Source organism: Gopherus evgoodei, chromosome 1, assembly GCF_007399415.2.
Source record: "Gopherus evgoodei ecotype Sinaloan lineage chromosome 1, rGopEvg1_v1.p, whole genome shotgun sequence".
In the NCBI taxonomy this organism is placed as follows: Eukaryota; Metazoa; Chordata; order Testudines; family Testudinidae; genus Gopherus; species Gopherus evgoodei.
Genome location: NC_044322.1, coordinates 136,346,541 through 136,367,270, shown reverse-complemented (window position 1 = coordinate 136,367,270; position 20,730 = coordinate 136,346,541). Strand labels below are relative to the sequence as shown.

The following is a 20,730-nucleotide window of genomic DNA, read 5'->3' as shown; positions in this document are numbered from 1 at the left end:
GCACGGAGGCAAAGCGGGAAAAGGGAGGCTTGCCCCAGAGGGGTAGCTCGGAACAGGATAGTTATCTGCATTACACATAACTGCACCCTGCCAACCCCCCAAAACCCTGCCACAGAGCAGCCAGCCCGCGGACTCCCCTCACTCCGGGGGCGTTTCAGCGCCTCTCGCCCCCCTGCCTGTGTGAGCGGGGGTAGGGGCTGCCTCCCTCTGGCTGCCCAGCCCCGGCAGGCGGCTGCTGTCCCCGCCCCCTCCTCCCCGGCACAGCCCCAGGCGAGCGGAGCCGGCCAGTGTGGGTGAGCCGCTGCAGCCGCTGCGCCCTGAACTCGCCGCCTCCAACCCCGCCGCGCAGCGCCGCCCGGGGAGCCGGGCAGAGGGCACTAGAAGGCCGCCGCTGAGCAGCCTGCCACCCGCACCGGAGGCAGCGCAGGCACCGAGGGAGGAGAACGAGCCATGGGTAAGCGAGCTGGGGGTCCCCGCTCCCGCCCCGTCTGCTCCGCTGCCTCCCGCCAGCCGGGGGGAAGAGCCTTGAACTTTGCAGCCAACTTTGCCTGGGCTGCTCGGGGAGATGCCAGGGGGCGCAGGTACAAGGGTTGGGCATGGGGGTGGGGGGCGTGAAAAGCAGCAGGAGCAGGGGGAAGTCAGGAGGGGCAGGGAGGTGAGCCCCGTCTATGCCTTGGGGAGTTTGTAAGGGACACCAGCCCCCTTGCTTCCCTACGAAGGGCAGGAGCAGGTGCTCGCCTTACGCTTCTGTTAGGCAGGGACCAGGTTGGTGCCTGTCCTGGGAGACTTTCCTGCAGGGAACTCTTCAGTGTGAGCCTTGCTTGGGTTAATGTGGATGCTCATAATGTTGAGGGGGCAAGGGGGAGACGCATAGCAAGGGAAGGGGATCCACAGTTTGGATAGCCTGAGGGTGGGAGGGGCTCGGCACCCAGAGAGGGCCCTGGAAACCCATATGCATCAATTACCTTTAAGTATTATTCCCTGGCTTTTGAGTCCATAGCTTCTCTACTGTTATTGGGACACTTCAACAGTAACCCCTCCCTCCTTGTGTGTGTCTGGATTCTCTTACTCAGTCTAATATCTCTCTACATCTCTCAGTTTGGCAACTTGTCATGGCAAGAGATTTGGGGTTTTTGGAAGGGAGGGGTAAAGCGACTCACAAGGGGAGAATCTGTAAATCACTTCATCCAGTTGAATTCCGTGATGACCCAAGACAATGATAGTCAAGGACAGTGATCTTTTTCTTTTCAGAATGATTTTCCTACCAAGCAGAATTAACTATTCATGCTTGGCTATAAGTCAACTGTCCCATCTTGCTGTTCATTTTGATTTGTTTGACTTAAAGCTCGCTTCATTAAACAGTCACTTGGTCTGCTACTTTGAAAGTAATGGATCTGCTGGGAATCCATGAAGAAAAATTGAGTTTGGCACATACTAGAATAAATATTGAATGCACGCAATTTCTCTTTTTTTCTTTCTTTTTGTCACACTTGGAAAGCAGTTTAGTGTGCCGATAGAAATACATGCATTTTAGGTATTTGTTACTGTGTTCTGACTGTAGTTGACATAGTTAACAGAAAATTGAGAAACTAATCAACTCCAGCTGGAGCGGTGTGTTGTTTTTTTTTTGTTTGTTTTTTTCAGTGTTTGAACCTAAAGTTTCTTGGATGAGAGTGTATGAATTAGGTCTGGTATAAGTTCTTTCTGTCATGCCTAACCATTTGAAACACTGCAGTCAGCAAAATCTCTTAACATGGTTATCAGGCAGACTGTCTAAAGTATATAGGCATCAACTAAAAGTTGATTCACGGTATTTGTATGACTATTTATTTAACTAATTTGCTTCTAGAGAGAATATATTTTCCATTGCCACAAACGGCTAATGTAATAGCCATCTGCATAGAAACTGTAGATTAAACATACCTCTACAATGAGGAGTGATAGCAAAGGAAGCAGTTTTATATCTGGCCTTAACTTTGAAATTCATGGTGCTCATAATTTTTCTGTAACTCTTTCCATTAGTAATGACCTACTAATTGTATGCAAGATTCTACTGGAATCCTAATGGGATTTAGTGTATTATATTTTTTTTTGTGTTTCAATGCCTAAAGTTTTAGTTATGAATTTCCTTTCTGTTACAAGTATCTAAAACATTAATCCAGACACAAATGTGAAGTTTGCGTAGGCAGAAAGAGGAAGGCATCTGAGGATGGGTAAGGAGCTGGCTCTTTGTGCTTGTGAAGTACCATGTGTACCTGTGGTGCTGTAAACCATAATTATACTTAACCACTAGGAAAAACCTTTTAGGTTTTTGAGGCAATGTGTTGAAACAGTTTAAAATCTTATAAGCTGGGTTCTGTTTTTTGTCTAATCGTCTGATCATAAGTTAAGGCCTTGGTTAGGAAAGGGAGTAGGTTAAAGACTTGCTTCCAGTTTCTGATTGATATATATATTTTTTTCCCCTCAGCTAATGTGAGCAAGAGTGGGGCCCATAAAAGAGAGTCATTATACAGATGGGTCACTCAGTAGTCACCACCTATATTTTTGCATTCACATTCGTAACAATAGGTTTTTTAGTGTACAAGGTTTAAATCTCCATTTCAACCAACAATGAAACCAAGTGAATTAAATAACAATGAATGTTATGAAGTTTGAAGTAACTGATAGAAACCAAAAACACAGCCATATTTGTCCAAATTGACAACTGACTGGTCCAATTTAATGCTAGCATTATATTATTGCGTGGAGGTTGTCCCTGCTGGAACAGAACTGTCATTTCATGCATGTGTGTTAATGAGCACATCCTGATGCTGGCAGCATCTCTGTTTTTAATTAAAAAATGGAACAGAATTACTCAGCCAAAGCTAAAAAAGAAAACAACTGAAATTCTTGGGGTTTTATATTGTTAAATTAAATTATGTCAACTAACTTTTCAATTTCTAGGTGTTTTAATTTGTTTATATTTGGCTAATGATGATCAGCCTTCTGAAATGCTATGGTGTTTTTACTGATGGTTTTTAATTAGTTTTAGTTATCCCTGAAGATCCTCTAACACTGATTCTCTTCACATTCCCAACTTTTAAAGTTGTAACAGACAAACCTCCCTTCTGGCTTTTATTGTGTAGTACTCTGATATCCACTTAAATGTCTTTCCTTTATATCTGTCCATTTCCATTTGGCAAACTGTTGTTTAATAGATTCAGTTTGTAAAGGCCCTTATACTGAAACAATTTTTGCTTCAGCATCATGGATTAATGTCAGCATATAGTTGAGTAGTGTCTGGTAGTTTGCTGCTGCAGAGCTAGTTGAGGGAGCAAAAATATGAAAGGAAGGTGAAAACAACATTTCTCTTTTAAATTAGAAAATAGATAAGTTTACTCATCAGATTACATTTGTGGTGGGTTCAATTTATTGAATAGAAATATATATGTTTGTTCTGTCATCTGTAAACCTGAAATTATTGTAAACTGAACTGAAACTAACATGGGGAACCTATTTCTAATACCAAAAGTATAAGTTATCAGTATACTTGGCATATATTTGAGATTTGGTAATTTGTATTGTAGAATAATGGGTTTCTTCATCAACTAGAGCTGCAGAGATTGGAAATTAAGGAATTATTATAGATCTTGATGTATAATTCATTTTGCAAAGATGTCATTTAATCCATGTTTGGTACTAATCCTCTAAAACTTTCAGACTTAATTTTGTCAATAAAAGTTTAAAATAAATATCTAGACTGCAATAATATGACATATATTAATTGAAATGTAGAGAGAAGGACCCATAAGGCAGATAACTAGGGAAAGTCAGTGCATTGGCAAAAATGAAAAATTTCCTGACCATCTTTCTAACAATTACAAGTATAAATGCTCCATTTTCAATATTTTTATTTTTTTTAAGATTTATTCTCAGATTATATAATTACACACAACAATTAACTAATTTGGTAAATTTAGGACAGGAAAAGGGACTTAAACATGGTTTTACAAGAAATACTTCAAGGGAGAGTTTTGCAGACCATATTCTTGTCAGCTGCTGCTACACTACTTTGTGAATAAAACATTTTGTTCATGCAACAGCATAACAGTTGCCTCAACATTATGTGGTGTAGGGCTAATATGACTATCTCTCAGATCATGTCTAGGATTAACCAGGATCTGTTTGAGCTTCATCACTAATTTTAAAACTAATACAGCATACTCAATGATCAAACTACAAAAAAAGTTTTGATAGTCCAAAAAGTCCCCAGATCAATTGTTTCTATTAGGCCCATTAAAATAGTCCTTACTCAGGCAAAACTCTTATGGAAGACTAGAATTTGGGGCCTCCTAAATCTGATTTTCAGAGTTGCCAAGAATCCACAACTCCTACATACTTTTCTGGGCTTCTTGAATACTCAACACTTCTGAAAATCAGACCCATTGTGTTTATCAAAATTTACATTTTCACTATAGGCTTTTGGCTCTCTGAAATGCACAGCTAGTGTTTTGTGCATCTTATGGGAAGACGCATTGAGTATAAACTTTTTCATTGTTTTGATAGTTTTGTCATTTGATAAATGAACATTGAAAACAGAAAAAATAAAGAATTTTAACAAAAACAGTCCAAAAATCCTGTGTAAAATTATATACTAAGCTGGGAATGGACAGTATTGTATTTCTGAGGACAGTATGTATATATTGCTCTTTCCACCTCCTCCCCTCTGCCAGTACTAAAAATTGTGTATATATGTAGGCTTGGAAGAATTAGATGTTTATCAATAAATGTCTGTGGACTTTGATTTCACTTTATGCACACACTGATGAAAAATATATCTGTTGATAATAATTGAAATTTACAATTAGTCAAAGTAATAAAAATGCCTGAACTTATAAGAGTTTGATTTTAAGGATTTTTTTGTATATTTTGATATGCATTGTTGACAAATTGTGTTATAAAGCTTTAACTTTTTGAATATCAGTCTGTTGTCATTAAATAATTTTCTCCCCCCTACAATTTTCCATAACTGTGAACACTGAAATCAATACAAATAAAAAATGCTTACAAGTAAACCAATATCTGAAATTATTAAAAAAAAAAAATTCAAATTCTGCCAAGTCTCTCTCTCTGAGACAGCCTTGGATTTCAAATGAGAATAGGAGGTGAGGTTGGGCAGGCTTGTTAAAAAGGAGAAGAATATAGAGTACAGAAATGAAGAATGTCATCATGGTCTTGTTGCCCAAGGAAAGAAATACACTATTCAAAGGGGAAAAGAACAACATTCTCCGGTAGACAATAGTTTCAACATTCAATCTCAAGCGGAGATGATTGTGTTAGAGAACTCTGTATACAGCTGTTAAAGAATACTTGAATTTGGTTTAGGTGTAATGAGTCTTTAGAGTTGATCTGAAGTGGAAAAGGGTAGACACGTGTTTGATTCTGTTGTTGCTGTGGTTGGCTCGAATACTGTTTAAACTCTACTTTCTTCTTCTAAGCAGCTGGAGGCAAATCCTGAAAGAGAAGCAGCACTCTTTCTTCCTATTCAACTGTACATTTTGTCCAGGCAGGATTTAAAACCTTTTGTGTGGCACAGTAATTGTAAAATCTGATTAGTATTGGTCATTAAGGCTGTTAGAGATCTATTGCAGGTTCTATCCCATGGTCCATTTCATTCTAAATCTTTCTCAATATTTTAATATAGATGCTAAAATTAAGAAATTGATGTTTAATTTACCAGTATCTCTCATCTCAGGGAAGGTCTATCAATCCTAAAACTTTGTACCACCTTCTCTGCTCTAAATCCAGTGGACCTCATTTGATCATAAAAAGCACTTTCTCTTATTATAATCTTTCCTTTGTGTGCATGAGAAGGGGGTGGACAAGAGGATGTCCTCTTCACATTTCTCATCATCCTACATTGCTATGATGGTTTTACCAAGTGTACAGACTGTCTCTCTGTCGTTAAGGGTGAGATTGAGTAATTTAGGAAATCTGCTATTCCATATGTGAATGATGATACCTCTGAATTTTGCAGTCTGGTATTTACCAGTCTTTATTAAAAGGATAGATCCATGTTGGACTATGTCATCTGAAGAGACAAGCTATGGTAGCTTTGATCATCTGTTTCCTAAGATGGTTCTAATTAGGCACAGGAATTTACTCAGACATTTAAACTTGGTTAAAGTCTGGATGTCATTTTTAATGCATTTAAGAGAGAGTGCTTCAGCAGTTAAACTTGCTTTTCTCTAGTCAGATGTTTTTAATGTTTCTACAAAGTATGTTTGGATGTTGTTAGCACAAATGTAACAGGATAACTCCAAACATAAGTGTGTTTCTCTTAGTTGTAAGTCTTCCAAAGGAATCTGAGATGAAATTTTATATAAAGTAAAAAGGGGCGCACAAATCATCTTTTTTTTTAAAAGTTTCTCTTTGCTTCAGTATTAAGTTATCTTCATATAGTCGTCATGGCTTTTTTAAAAAAAAAAGCCAATTTGAAACAGGATCTAGGCATGTTGACTTGTTGGTTTTGGTCTGTTTAGTTCACACACATCAGCATGGTGACATCACCATGTTCATACACACTTTTATATGTTCACTTAATGCACATCTACACTAAGGTCCTCAGTATTCACCCTCTAGATGGGGCGTTCGTGGTGGATAGAGCCCTATGTGGTCTGTATGCATTGGTGCGCATTTCGCCTTTGTCAGTGGTATTTAATGTAAACCTATTAGGCCACACTACTGTATATGTAAGCTGATTGTCTTCAGTGAAGCTGCACCTGCTAATGCCAGCAGGTTACTTGTTACTTTTTTTAGTATAATTTATTATTAATCTTGCTCCCTGCCTCAGTAATTGTGTATGCCTTTAATGCCCCCCACCTCGTGATCCTCTCCCACACAACAACTTCTCCCCATTCAGTCTACCCCTCAGCCCAGAATAATTTTTTCATTCCTGTGGGTGAGGGTCTGTGGCATTCCCTCTCCCCTTAGTGTCTTACAGTTGCTTCACCTTTTGGAGTAGTAATGTTCTTGCTTAACTTCAGGAGACTTAGTTTTATGGTGAATCACTTGGGCCTGTCTCCAGAATCTTCAAACTTCTTGTGGCGTCAGAGCTGTAAGCACTGCAAGTAATATATATGCTGCTTAAATTCATTCTATCACAGTTTCATTTGGAGATGAAGAAGAGGGAAAAGAATAATTTTGCCACCTATTCCCCCTGCTTTTCCCCGCCACCTTCTCAGTTCTGCCATTCCCCGATGAGAGAAATGAAAGAGAAAAACAAATGCAAATCAGCAAAAGCAATAGTTAATTTCCCATTTATAAGGTGCAGAGGAGTAGATCAGAACAGTAATATCATAAACAGTTGTGAAAAAATAAAGGATTCCAAGCAAAATGCACTGCTGATGTGTAGAGCAGTTTGCTTGAAAGGTATCCATACAGGGTTTGATCCTGCCAGTGTGTGCGGTATCTTGCAGAATCGTAAGTGTTTTCTTGCATCGTTGCCATGATGCTCAGAACCATTCAGGATTGAGCCCACAGAATAAGAATCAAAATACCCTCCCTTCTGATTCTTGCTCTCTAGTTCCTCCTCATTATAAAGCTATTAGGGTGGGGGGAAATGGGAGTTTAAAGGAATAGGTCTGGGTCTGAAGCTCACTAAAAAATCAAATGGTGTGAATCATTTAAGATTTATAAAGAGCTACTGACTCAGCAAGGGACATCTTCAAAGAACGTTGCTGCTATTGTTGTTGTTTCAATTGAGCTAGCACCCAGCGGTCTCAACTGAACTCTAGGCAGTGTACAGACACCCAGGAAGACATGGTCTCTCTCCTAGGAAGTTTACAGATTAAATACACAAAACAGACGAAATGGGAGGGAAAACAGATATATGGAGAGGTGAAGTGTCTTATCTAAAATCACACAGCAGGTCAATGGTAGAACCAGAAACTGCACCCAAGTCTCCTGCATCTCAATCTTGTGCCCTATGCACAAAACCATGTTGCCTCTTTCTGTGTGATTATATGTGGCCCTGTAATCTCTGGTGTGTCAGGTCGATGATACTCCTTAATGTGTATATATGAGATTGTTAACAGGGACTTTCCAAAGCACTGTGGTGTATAAGTAGGACTTGTAATTATAGGTCTTAACCAATAAATGGAGGCTTGGGTCAGAAGGAGTGGTTATAAGTCAATATTGTTTTATGATGACTACTTTCTCCTCTGACCCCTTCTTCACTTTCTCTCCTGTGGTCACCGATTTTTCCTCCTCCAGCTATCTCCTTCTCATTACTTCATTTCAGTTTCACATGGGGCTTTGAGCACGGAGATGTACAGGTAAAATGGCAGCCTCAGGAATGTTTACAAATGATGCAAAGAGCTACATGAATATGAGGACTTTTGGGCTTCATTTCTTGAACTACATGACTAACAGGTGTCCTGTAAAATAGTTCCAAATATAATAGTTATTCAGAGGCTGTCAAATGGTGTTTTGCTTTTCTTTATATCACATGATATTCTTCATCATTCATCACTTTTTCGTCTCTCTCATTTTTTACTTTGTTCATGGCATTATGATTTTTTTAATATCTTTGTTTTATATTGACTTTAGTTGTAATATTTTAGCACAAGATTTTTCAGAAGTGGCTGTTTTTGTTTTTTTTTTTAATTTTAGGGGGGAGAGGGAAGGTTGTGCTCTCCTTGAGACATCCTCTTTTAGCTGGTGCGAACACAGCACTTTCTAAAAATCCAACTTCTTTAAGATCTTAATGTGGACACCCATGATCACAAATCATTTAACTTCTGCCCAAGTTTGTTTTTTCATATTGATTAAAAATGCAAGAGGTCCAGTGGAACTGGAATTCTGCCCTCACATATGCTCCTGCATCTCCAAGGTGTAGATACATGGGTTGTGACCGTGAGATACCATTGTTAATAACAATACAGAATTTGACTTACAGACTCTTAATTACTAGTGGTGATTCATGCATAGAAAAGAGTCCAACTTAACACCCAGATCCTGTGTTGAGGAGTGACTGCTAGAAAAACATCTTGTAAAGAGAGTAAATTTGACCTGGAATTACAGAGAGACAATAAATGTGGAGCTGCATGTCACTCTTACAGTAACATTTTAGAGAAGGACTTCACTTTAAATAGAGCTGGGAACTATATTCCTTCAACCATTTAGGTGTTTGAGATGCTCTTGGCACTTGCTGGAAGGCAGACCTTGTGAATTGATAAGTAACTAGGAAAGAAACGGATTTTTAAAGCAATATGGTCCCTTACACAGCTTTTTGTTTATATATTTTTTAATCATTTATTTGACATTTTATTTATTACTTACTTTCATGAGGACTACATAAATGTTTTACAAATTCTTAGGGCCTGAGCCTGACATGCACAATTTCTGCTTACTCAAAAATATGAATTTCAGTTGCCTGGCAGCTCTCAGGATTAATGTATTGTGTGTGTTAGAGAAGATAATCAGTATTGCCATGTCAGATTAGGGTTAGTGTGGCCGCAATTCGACGGTATTGGCCTCCAGGCGGTATCCCACAGTGCACCATTGTGACCGCTCTGGAACACCATCTGAACTTGGATGCACTGGCCAGGTAGACAGGAAAAGTCCCGCAAACGTTTTGAATTTCATTTCCTGTTTGCCCAGCGTGGAGCTCTGATCAGCACAGGTGACCGCGCAGAACTCATCAGCACAGGTAACAATGCAGTCTCCTGAGAATCGAAAAAGAGCTCTAGCCTGAACTGCACGGGAGGTACTGGATCTGATCGCTGTGTGGGGAGAGGATTCCGTGCTAACAGAACTCTGTTCCAAAAGATGAAATGAAAAAATATTTGAAAAAGTTTCCAAGGCCATGATGCAGAGAGGCCACACCAGGGACTCAGTACAGTGCCGTGTGAAAGTTAAGGAGCTCAGACAAGCCTACCAGAAAACCAAAGAAGCAAACGGAAGGTCTGGGGCAGGGCCAAAAACATGCCGCTTCTACACTGAGCTGCATGCAATTCTCGGGGGCTCTGCCACCAGTACCCCACCCCTGTCCGTGGATTCCGAGGTGGGGGTGGTAATCTCAGCCATGCCTGAGGATTCTGTGGACGGGGAGGAGGAGGAGGAAGAGGAAGAGGACGACGACGACGAGCTTGCAGAGAGCACACAGCACTCCTTTCTCCCCGACAGCCAGGAGCTTTTTCTCACCCTGACAGAATTACCCACCTAGCCCTCCCAAGCCACTAGCCCAGACAATGAACCTATGGAAAGGACCTCTGGTGAGTGTACCTTTTGTAAATATAAAACATGGTTTAAAAGGAAGCGGTTTTTAATGATTAATTTGCCCTGACGACTTGGGATGCATTCGTGGCCAGTAAAGTTACTGGAAAAGTCTGTTAACATGTCTGGGGATGGAGCGGAAATCCTCCAGGGACATCTCCATGAAGCTCCCCTGGAGGTATTCCAAAAGCCTTTGCAGAAGGTTTCTGGGCAGGGCAGCCTTATTCCGTCCTCCATGGTAGGACACTTGACCACGCCATGCATGTAGCAAGTAATCTGGTATCATTGCATGACAAATCATAGCTGCGTACGGTCCCGGTGTTTGCTGGCATTCAAGCAACGTCCATTCTTTATCTCGCTGTGCTCTCCTCAGGAGAGTGATATCGTTCATGGTAACCTGGTTGAAATTTAGGAATTTAATTAAGGGGACAGAGATGGCCATTCCTACTGGGCTGTTTGCCTGTGGCTTAAAAGAAATCCTTCCCTGCAGGTAGCCGAGCAGGGGGAAGATGGGGGGCGGTGATTGGCGCTGAGCTTTTTCGTGTTTGGCTAGCAGGGATCTTCCCTGCCACCAGCCATGCAGTGCAGGGGGAGGGGGATGTTCTTCCATGATACCAGCCACGTGGTGGGGGGAGGTGTAAAGCGATCATCCCAGAGAATTGGATGGGGGGGTGGTTTTTGCTGCTGCACGTTAACAGGAAAGAAGCAGCACTCAACGGGCTTTGCATGCTATTTGGGAAGGAGGGCGCTGGATATATGAAGGCTGCAGAAGACGAAAGACAATGGCTTACCATGGCCGCATGCAAGCCCAATTCTGCTGCCCGGACCTGCGTCTGTGAGATCTCTAACACCAGAGCCGCAGGCACTCGTTATTAAGATGCAAAGTGCGACCTTGTAGTGAAATCACATGTGCTATGTAAGGTGAATAGTGTTGTTTACCGTGAAAGAGTATAACCATTGTTCTGTAAAATGTATCTTCTCTCCCTTTTTTTCCTCCCTCATGCAGCTGCAAATTTTTCAAGCCTCCCTACTCCATCCTGAAGGCTATCTCAGATAAGGCAGCGGAAAAAAAAGACGTGAGACGAAATGTTCTCAGAAATCATGGAAGTGACCCGCAATGAAAGAGCTCATCTGAATGAGTGGAAGGACTTGGTATCAAATTACAGGAAAGATGCCAGTGACTGTGAGGACAGGAGGGACGAATGTGAGGAGAGGAGAGACGCTCAAGATGAGAGGAGAGATGCTGGAGATAAAAGGTGGCGGCAGGAAAATCAGCGGTGGCGGGATGCAACGCTGGGGCTGCTGCGTGATCAAAATGACATGCTCCGGCGTCTGGTGGAGCTTCAGGAACGGCAGCAGGATCTTAGAGTGCCGCTGCAGCCCCTGTATAACCACCTTCACCATGTTCCTTAGCCTCCTCACCCACCAGATGAGTAAGAACGCATGGGGGGAGGCTCCATGCACCCGTCCACTCCACCCCAGTGGACAGCCCAACCTAAAGGCTCTCACTATTATGAAATTTTTTTAGTGGCCTTTTCCTTCCCTCCTATCCTCCTCCCAAACCCCACCCGGGCTACCTTGTCAGTTCTCTCCCTCTTTTTATAATTAATTAAGAATACATGATTTTTAAATGAGTGACTTTATTTCCTTAGAAAGCAAGCTGTGTTCGAAGAGTGGGGGGTGGCTTACAGGGAATGAGTCAATTAAGGGGTGGTGGGTTTCATCAAGGAGAAACAAACACAAGTCACACTGTACCCTGGCCAGTGATGAAACTGGTTATCAAAGCTTCTCTAATATGCACCATTTCCTGGTGTGCTCTTCTAATCGCCCTGCTGTCTGGCTGCGTGTAATCAGCGGTCAGGTGTTTTGACTCAGCCTCCCACCCCGCCATAAAGGTCTCCCCCTTACGCTCACAAAGATTGTGGAGCACACAGCAAGCAGCAATAACAATGGGGACACTGGTTTGGCTGAGGTCTGAGCGAGTCAGTAATGTGCGCCAGCTCACCTTTAAACGGCCAAATGCACATTCTACCACCATTCTGCACTTGCTCAGCCTGTAGTTGAACAGCTCTTGACTACTGTCCAGGCTGCCTGTGTATGGCTTCATGAGCCATGGCATCAAGGGGTAGGCTGGGTCTCCCAGGATAACTACAGGCATTTCAACATCCCCAACTGTTGTTTTTTCTGGTCTGGGAAATAATTCCCTTGCTGCAGCCATTTAAACAGAGTAGTGTTCCTGAAGACGCAAGCGTCATGAACCCTTCTTGGCCATCCCACGTGGATGTTAGTGAAACATTCCTTGTGATCCACCAGTGCTTGCAGCACCATTGAAAAGTACCCCCTTGTGGTTTATGTACTGGGTGCTCCGGTGCCAAGATAGAGATATGGGTTCCATCTATCACCCCACCACAGTTAGGGAATCCCATTGCAGCAAAGCCATCCACTATGACCTGCACATTTCGCAGAGTCACAACCTTTCGTAGCAGCAGCTTAGTGATTCCTTTGGCTATGTGCATCACAGCAGCCCCCACGGTAGATTAGCCCACTCCAAATTGATTCCTGACTGACCAGTAGCTGTCTGGCATTGCAAGCCTCCAGAGGGCTATTGCCACTCGCTTCTCCCATGTGAAAGCTGCTCTCATCTTGGTATTCTGGCGTTTCAGGGCAGAGGAAAGCAAGTCACAAAGTTTCATGGAAGTACCCTTACGCATGTGAAAGTTTCTCAGCCGCTGGGAATCGTCCCACACCTGCAACACTATGCAATCCCACCAGTCTGTGCTTGTTTCCCGGGCCCAAAATCGGCATTCAGTGGCTAGAACCTGCCCCATTACCAGCAGGATCTCCAAAGTGCTGGGGCCTGCAGTTTGAGAGAATTCTATGTCCATGTCCTCATCACTCTCCTCGCTGCTCTGCCGTAGCCGCCGCCTCCTCGCCTGGCTTTGCAGGTCCTGGTTCAGCATAGACCACACAAGAATGCGTGAGGTCTTTAAAACGTCCATGATTGCTGTCTTGAGCTCAGCAGGGTCCGTGCTTGCCATGGTATGGCGTCTGCACAGTTCACCAAGGAAAAAAGGCGCGAAATGGTTGTCTGCCGCTGCTTTCACAGAGGGAGACTGTACCCAGAAGCACCAGCGACAATGTTTTTTGCCCCATCAGGCACTGGGATCTCAACCCAGAATTCCAATGGGCAGGGGAGACTGTGGGAACTATGAGATAGCTATGGGATAGCTACCCACAGTGCAACGCTCCGGAAATCAACGCTAGCCTCGGTACATAGGCGCACACCGCCGAATTACTGTGCTTAGTGTGGCCGCGTGCACTTGACTTTATACAATCTGTTATAAAAAAAAAACGGTTTCTGTAAAATCGGAATAATCCTGTAGTGTAGACATACCCTGTGACTTGGAAGCAGTGCAGTACAGATTAATGTTCCCTCTATACTGAATACTCTTTGTTTTTAATTCACCTGTTTATGTGAGAGAAATTAAAAATCCAGTTTTGTTTTTGTGTGACAACACTGTTGGATCTTTTTAGTAACATTGTACATGTAGAATAAGCCTTCTCCGTTTGCCACTGTACTTTCAAAATGCTCTGTTATCAGGGTTGTGTTGATATAATTATGATGCTCGTGTCTGAATGAAAAAGTGAAATAAAATGCCACATTTATCAGAAATACAACAACAAATATCAGTTTGCCAAATAGAGGGTGCATATAATCTGTGGAGAATTAAATACTCTTCTTGATCTACTTAGTGCATATTACAAAAATTAAGAGTAAAGAAAAACGACTAGTTAGAGAGCCTGTAGTCATTAATATTTGACGCAAGCAGAGGGGTCTGCACTAGCCCATCTTCTTGCAGGCTGAAGGCCTGTGACAATGACCTAAGTAATACTTAGCACTCTACACATTCAGACTGTGGCAATAGTGTTATTGCCAAGACCAGTGCTTGGGAACTCATTTGATTTACACTGTCAACCTCCTGGAAACTAACTCAGATAACAGCTAAATCTATAGCCAACAGCTAGCAGGTACTAAAACTGATACCTGTTCAGTTTAAACAAGATATTTATGTAAGCAAACACTGTGAATATAGTGGAGAGATGGCTTCTCTTTAATTTTTATTGTAATCTAGCATAAATGAAAGTAACCAATATTAGCAATGATTTTCCGACTTCAGTATTGGCCATCTCTTCACTTCAAACTTAGATTTTAATGGAACCTGCTTGTGCTGCAATAAACCCAGCTTTCATTCCTTTCATTACTTTCATTCCTCTCCACTCCCAGGCTGTTCAGTGTATTTACCCCTTTAAATTCTCATGATTTTTTTCTTGCTTCCACTGCCTAGTGTGGGTTTTTTAACTTTGTCTTCTATAGACTTTACTCCCATTTAGTTTTTCATCAGATGTTCTTCTCACTGTACTATGGGTCAGGAGCCACTGCTGTTTCTGTACACCTCATTGCTGCTCATCACACTCGCTTGTCGTAGCTGGGAGCAGACAAAACTTCAGGTCTGATGCCATTTGGCTGATATGTGCATGCCGAAAGTTGCAAATATATGTCTATGCATGTTTATAAGTGTAGCCACTTTAAAAGGCTATTGAGATGTATTATCACCTCTTATATATTCCGGGAGAGAATTCTTTCCTTTTTAGATAAAGGAAATTTAATATGAGAAATAGGTTTAAAAAAAGAAGTGGTGAAGAGAGCTGTCTGAAAATGAGAAGAATTCTTGGAGGTAAGTTAAAGACTTGACTTTATCGGTTTCTGTGGCATTTGGGAAGCGCAGCATATGAGGAGTATAAAATGTTGTTACCAAAGACAAAATGAAGGTCACATCTGATGTTGTAAACTGATGTCTGAAAATGTATGTATTGTATGGTAACATTTTTTGGTTTTATAATTGTATGTCAGGAAAATGCAGGCAAGACAGTGGTAATGTAGACTAGACGTATGTCTACTTACTCATATTCTGAAGTGTTTCCACTGTGGATGGAAACTGCCTTGTTTCATGCATAGTTTAGCTCTTTGATAAGTATTGTGGCTATTTATTTGTTGATGCCTGTATGTATATAAGCTGATTTTTATGGCAGATATAAGATGACAAACTGCATTATGAAGTTCATCTATCCTTTTGGAAAGAAGTCAAGAAATGTATTAGTAATACATCTGTTCAGTTTATATCGCTAGACCTCTAAATGGTTCCATTACAGAACTATTGATTTAGATCAAGTATCAGAGGGGAAGCCGTGTTAGTCTGGATCTGTAAAAGCAGCAAAGAGTCCTGTGGCACCTTATAGACTAACACCAGAACAAATCAACATACCCTTAGAGCCCCAACTAGGGTTATTCTATCTACTACCCAAGATCCACAAACCCGGAAATCCTGGACGCCCCATCATCTTGGGCACTGGCACTCTCACTGAAGGACTGTCTGGATATGTGGACACTCTACTCAGACCCTATGCCACCAGCACTCCCAGCTATCTCCGCGACACCACTGATTTCCTGAGGAAACTACAATGCATTGGTGACCTTCCAGAAAACACCGTCCTAGCCACTATACACAAACATCCCACACACAGATGGAATACAAGCTGTCAAGAACAGTATCCCCGATGACTCCACAGCACAACTGGTCACTGAGCTCTGTATCTTTATCCTCACACATAACTATTTCAAATTTGATGACAATATATACCTCCAGATCAGTGGCACCGCTATGGACACCCGCATGGTCCCACAATATGCCAACATTTTTATGGTAGACCTGGAACAATGCTTCCTCAGCTCTCGTCCACTCATGCTCCTTCTCTACCTATGCTACATTGATGACATCTTCATCATCTGGACCCATGGCAAGGAGACTTTGGAAAGATTCCACCACGATTTCAACAGCTTCCACCCCACCATCAGTCTCAGCCTGGACCAATCTACACGGGAGGTCCACTTCCTAGACACCATGGTGCAAATAAGTGATGGTCACATTAACACCACCCTATACCAAAAACCTACCAACCGCTATGCCTACGTCCATGTCTCCAGCTTCCGCATGATTGTCTACAGCCAAGGACTGAGGTACAACTGCCTCTGCTCTAACCCCTCAGATAGAGGCCAACACTACAAAATCTCCACCAAGCATTCTCAAAACTACAATACCCACACGAGGAAATAAGGAAACAGATCAACAGAGCCAGACGTGTACCCAGAAGCCTCCTACTGCAAGACAAACCCAAGAAAGAAACCAACAGGACTCCACTGGCCATCACATACAGTCCCTAGCTAAAACCCCTCCAACGCGTCATCAGGGATCTACGCCCATCCTGAACAATGATCCCACACTTTCACAGGCCTTGGGTGGCAGGCCAGTCCTCGCTCACAGACAACCTGCCAACCTGAAGCATATTCTCACCAGTAACTGCACACCGCATCATAGTAACTCTAGCTCAGGAACCAATCCATGCAACAAACCTCGATGCCAACTCTGCCCACATATCTACACCAGCGACACCATCACAGGACCTAACCAGATCAGCCACACCATCACTTCTTGCTTGCATATATATACCTGCCCCTGGAAATTTCCACTACATGCATCCGACGAAGTGGGTATTCACCCACGAAAGCTCATGCTCCAAATCGTCTGCTAGTCTAGAAGGTGCCACAGGATTCTTTGCTGCTTTTATTGATTATAGAGTTTGCTGTTGTTTTAGAAAATCATATTTTTTGTAGGAAGACGAGGAGGGGGAAGAATATTTTGTCTGTCTTTTGCTTATTTGTTCACAACAAGAGTCTATTTTCCAGGCCTGGAGTGTTCATCCCTGTCTGTCCAACATCATGCAGGGCTTAGGGGTTAAAAAATGTCGTCATGCCAGCTTAATTTCTCTTCAGCTGTCATACTTTTAAAATGTATCTATTGATGCTTAATCCTTCATTTTTATACAGATAAGTGAGATGAGGGAAAATGTGACATTTACTTCTGTGTGCTTGTTGGAGTGACAAGCTGCATACATGCTCTGAATCACAGACTAGTCTGACTAGAACATACGCTGTTGGTAAGTGTCGTAGCATAGGTTAATTGAATTTGGCCTAGAATCATTGATACAAAAGAAAAGACACTTGCTAGGCTAGAGTAAGCTTTTTAAACTTTTGAAAGCTGGTTGGTTTGATCTGTATGTATTATGACAGTGACTCTTATTACTTGCAAGGCAGATATTGCGCAAGTTCTTGTTTGTTCATTCTGTGGCCTCTCTTCCCCCATAATTTTAATCTAGAATGACTTGATGTGACAGACAAAGTGAGCTTGTGTAAAATAGAATTCTTATCCAAATGTAGAATCTTTTATATTTGGGGAGTTAAAGGGTCTGACAGAGTCACAATGGGCAGCTGCTTCTCCTCTCAGCACTGTGGAGTCCCAGGGTTTAATTCTTGCATTGCTCTTATTTAACACTGATGTACAAGTGATAGTCCAGATCATTTCACGATATCTCCTATACCAGCAATATGTTGGTGGCACAAAGCTCTGTGTGTCCTTTTCATAAGAATTACTACTGGGTAAATGCATTAAGATAATGTGCTGCCTTGAGATCCTGCTAGACTCGGTTGCTGACCTTGAGTGCTCAGTGACAATCACCAGAAGTGCCATTTTCTAACCTGGCTGCCTGTCAGACAAGGAACTGGCTACAGTGTGGTCCACATTTTCCTTTCCTCCTGGCTGGATTATTACAATGCTCTTTACTTGATTCACCTGAAAGTTCACACGGGAGCTGCAGCTAGTGCTTAGTGCAGCACACAACCTTTTAAGTGGGGTGATCTGAAGAGCTGGGCCTCTCTCACCTGCAATGGCTCTCTGTTCTCTAATGGAATCCCTACCTGGTTCTGTTACAGATACGTTAATGGGATAGGTCCATACTTTCTCAAGGGCTGACTCTTTGTTGACCTAGTGGACAAATACTACATTGTGACACGGTATTCTCCGCTTCCTGTCTGCTGATGTGGTGAAAAGTTGTAAGTGGTTAACTCCAGAGATGGCTCTGTATCATTGCTGGATGATTGAAGCAATCCCCTACCCCAGCCTGTTAGTAAAGTTTCATATGTTCTCTGGGATCTGTTTGAGGAAATGTAAACATAAGATCATTATCATAAAGGTGGGCTGAATTCCTTATTGCTGCTAATTGAGCAGAGTGTGGGCTGTGGTACAAGTTAAGGCTATTCCATTTATTTAGAAAAGATAAATTCCAAGTATTCAGGTATAGCAGTCATGACTAAAATTTATTAGATGCACATATAATGATGTTCACCTGTTTTCAGCCAACTGGAAAGAAGTTTTTAAAGGGTGAGAGGTGTTCTGAATATGTTTACAAACTTCTCTTGTTACTGTATATTTGTGCAAAAAGTCCTGTGGTAATTGCACTTATCAGAAGTTAACTTTTAAGATGATCCTTTGCAGCTGTAAGTCTTTCTTCTGTGTCTTCACTTATGTCTGTGAAACCCCAGTCATTTCTGATTACTGAGTAGTAGGAAATTTCACTTATTTTCATTACTTATGTTCAGTCACTTACTAGAATAAATAAAATAAGGAGTTCATATTTAATAGGTCTGTGATTGATATCTTGGCCAGAAAATATCTTTTCACTATGTACTCTTTTTTGCTTTTAGCCTTTTGTGTTTTGCATTCATTTTGTGTTGTGTAATTACATCTATTTTCTGTTATAGGGAGATTTTAAGTCATTGGATGACACACTGAGATATTAGTGTGATACAGAATTCTGTATTTTTGCCAGACTTCTTGATTAGATTTCTGTCAGCTCTCTGTTGGTCCAGGAAATTGAAGTAAAACATGTAGTCCAAAAAAAAGGTGAACTACGTTATTTTATTTAATGCATGATCGTTCTTAGGTTGGTTTTAAAACTAAAAGACCTTGATCCAGCAACATGATGTGCACAGATGGTCATAGTGTTGACTTCAGTGGGATGCTATGCAGGTCCTGGAATCTTCATACATTACCAAGTTCCTGTATCAGGCCTATGGACTGAAATTTTCCAATTTGGATGGCTACATTTAGGCACCTAAATAAAAGTGGCTTGAATTTTTTCCCCCTATTGTGAGCTGCTGATGCTCAACAACTCTGATTTTAGTATGATTTAAATAGTGATGATAACTGTATAATGTGCTCAGTTACTCTAAATGATGGGTGCATAGTAAATTATAAAATAACCGTCCAACCAATTTCAGATGTTGCAAAGCATTTTGAATCTTAAAATGTTTTTCTTCCTTTAATTTTTCTTTTCTGTCCTGGAACTCACTTCTAAATTCTTGAAACGTTACAACTCAGGGTATTCTGAGGTGCAGTTTCCAAGTTTTTCCATCTCTGAAGCTACTAAAATGTAAATTTTTATACTATAGTAGTGTTAGGGTTTGCCACCTTTCTAATTGCTGGTAACCGCATCCCAAAGGCCGTGCTCCCTTCTCCACCTCTTCCCATCTCTGCCTGGTCCCTGTCGCTCATTCATTTTCCCACCTCTCCCATTGTTTGCTGGATCATCTGAAAGACCCTGTCTGAAGACAGGTGGTGGCCCTGGATGAGAAGGGGCTGGTGCAGATTAATCACCCAGCACCTCTTCACGGGTAACCTGACTTCGGGTTCGGGTGTCATAATGGGGTTGCCAGTAAGCTTTACTGATGCCATACCCATTACAGAACCCTGTTGGAGACGTGTTGGTCTTCTGGGGTCAGCTGAAGCTGTACTTTCTCCACAGAAATGTGTAGCTTCATATAGCTTCTAAATAGGTACTATTCCATAGGGTGTTACACAAACCAAACTTTTCAAAGCAACTGGGTTTTAGAAAAAAGGTAGTTACCTGACCAAAACCCTGACAAAGTGAACAGTAATGCCCTAACTCAAAGCAGGCACTTCTGAAGGAATACAGGTTAATTTTAATTACTCTGCAGTTCTCTCCTGGCTTGAGCTAAGAGATTGGTTGTGAAGAGAGGATTTAGATCAGAGACACAGCAGTCATTCGGGATGCAGGAGGCCAGTTCTTATCCTAACGGTAATGTGACCTCAAATTAATTGGTGTATAGTACCGATAGTTCCACATTTCCTTAAATTATCTCCCGTTAGTACATTCCTAGTTTTACATTAACGGTCACCATAGCTAACAGGGAAAAACAAAGCTTGTTGGCACTGCTGCAATTTTTCCATGAGGGAACAACTGCCATTATAAACATTTGAGAAATGCCAAAGTTTTCTAGTGCAAACTCACACCATATGTGCAAAAGGTAAGCCTAAGGCACAATTTCATGAAAACTTGATGGTAAGCCACTGAGTTAGTTTTGATATGTGCGCTGCAGAGTGAATAGCTGGAATTTTAAAACATCGATGATATTTTAGGGATTAAATTACCATTTGGTTTATGGGAGTTTGAGGAGAAGTGAGTATGTGGGGTAAAACAACAAAGCATAATGGAACTGGG

General features: G+C 41.7%; 1 protein-coding gene across 2 annotated transcripts in view; it reads left to right on the top strand.

Moving 5' to 3' along the window:
- The first annotated feature begins 312 nt into the window (after positions 1 to 312).
- The window catches only part of GPM6B (glycoprotein M6B), a 140,162-nt gene continuing 119,744 nt past the window's right edge, over positions 313 to 20,730 (top strand). The window contains exon 1 of one of the 2 annotated variants that reach the window (XM_030573168.1): positions 313 to 454. In XM_030573168.1, coding sequence (XP_030429028.1) covers positions 451 to 454 — 4 coding nt within the window. In that variant the 5' untranslated portion in view covers positions 313 to 450. The remainder of the gene's footprint in view (positions 455 to 20,730) is intronic. The other variant, XM_030573195.1, reaches the window with a different exon arrangement.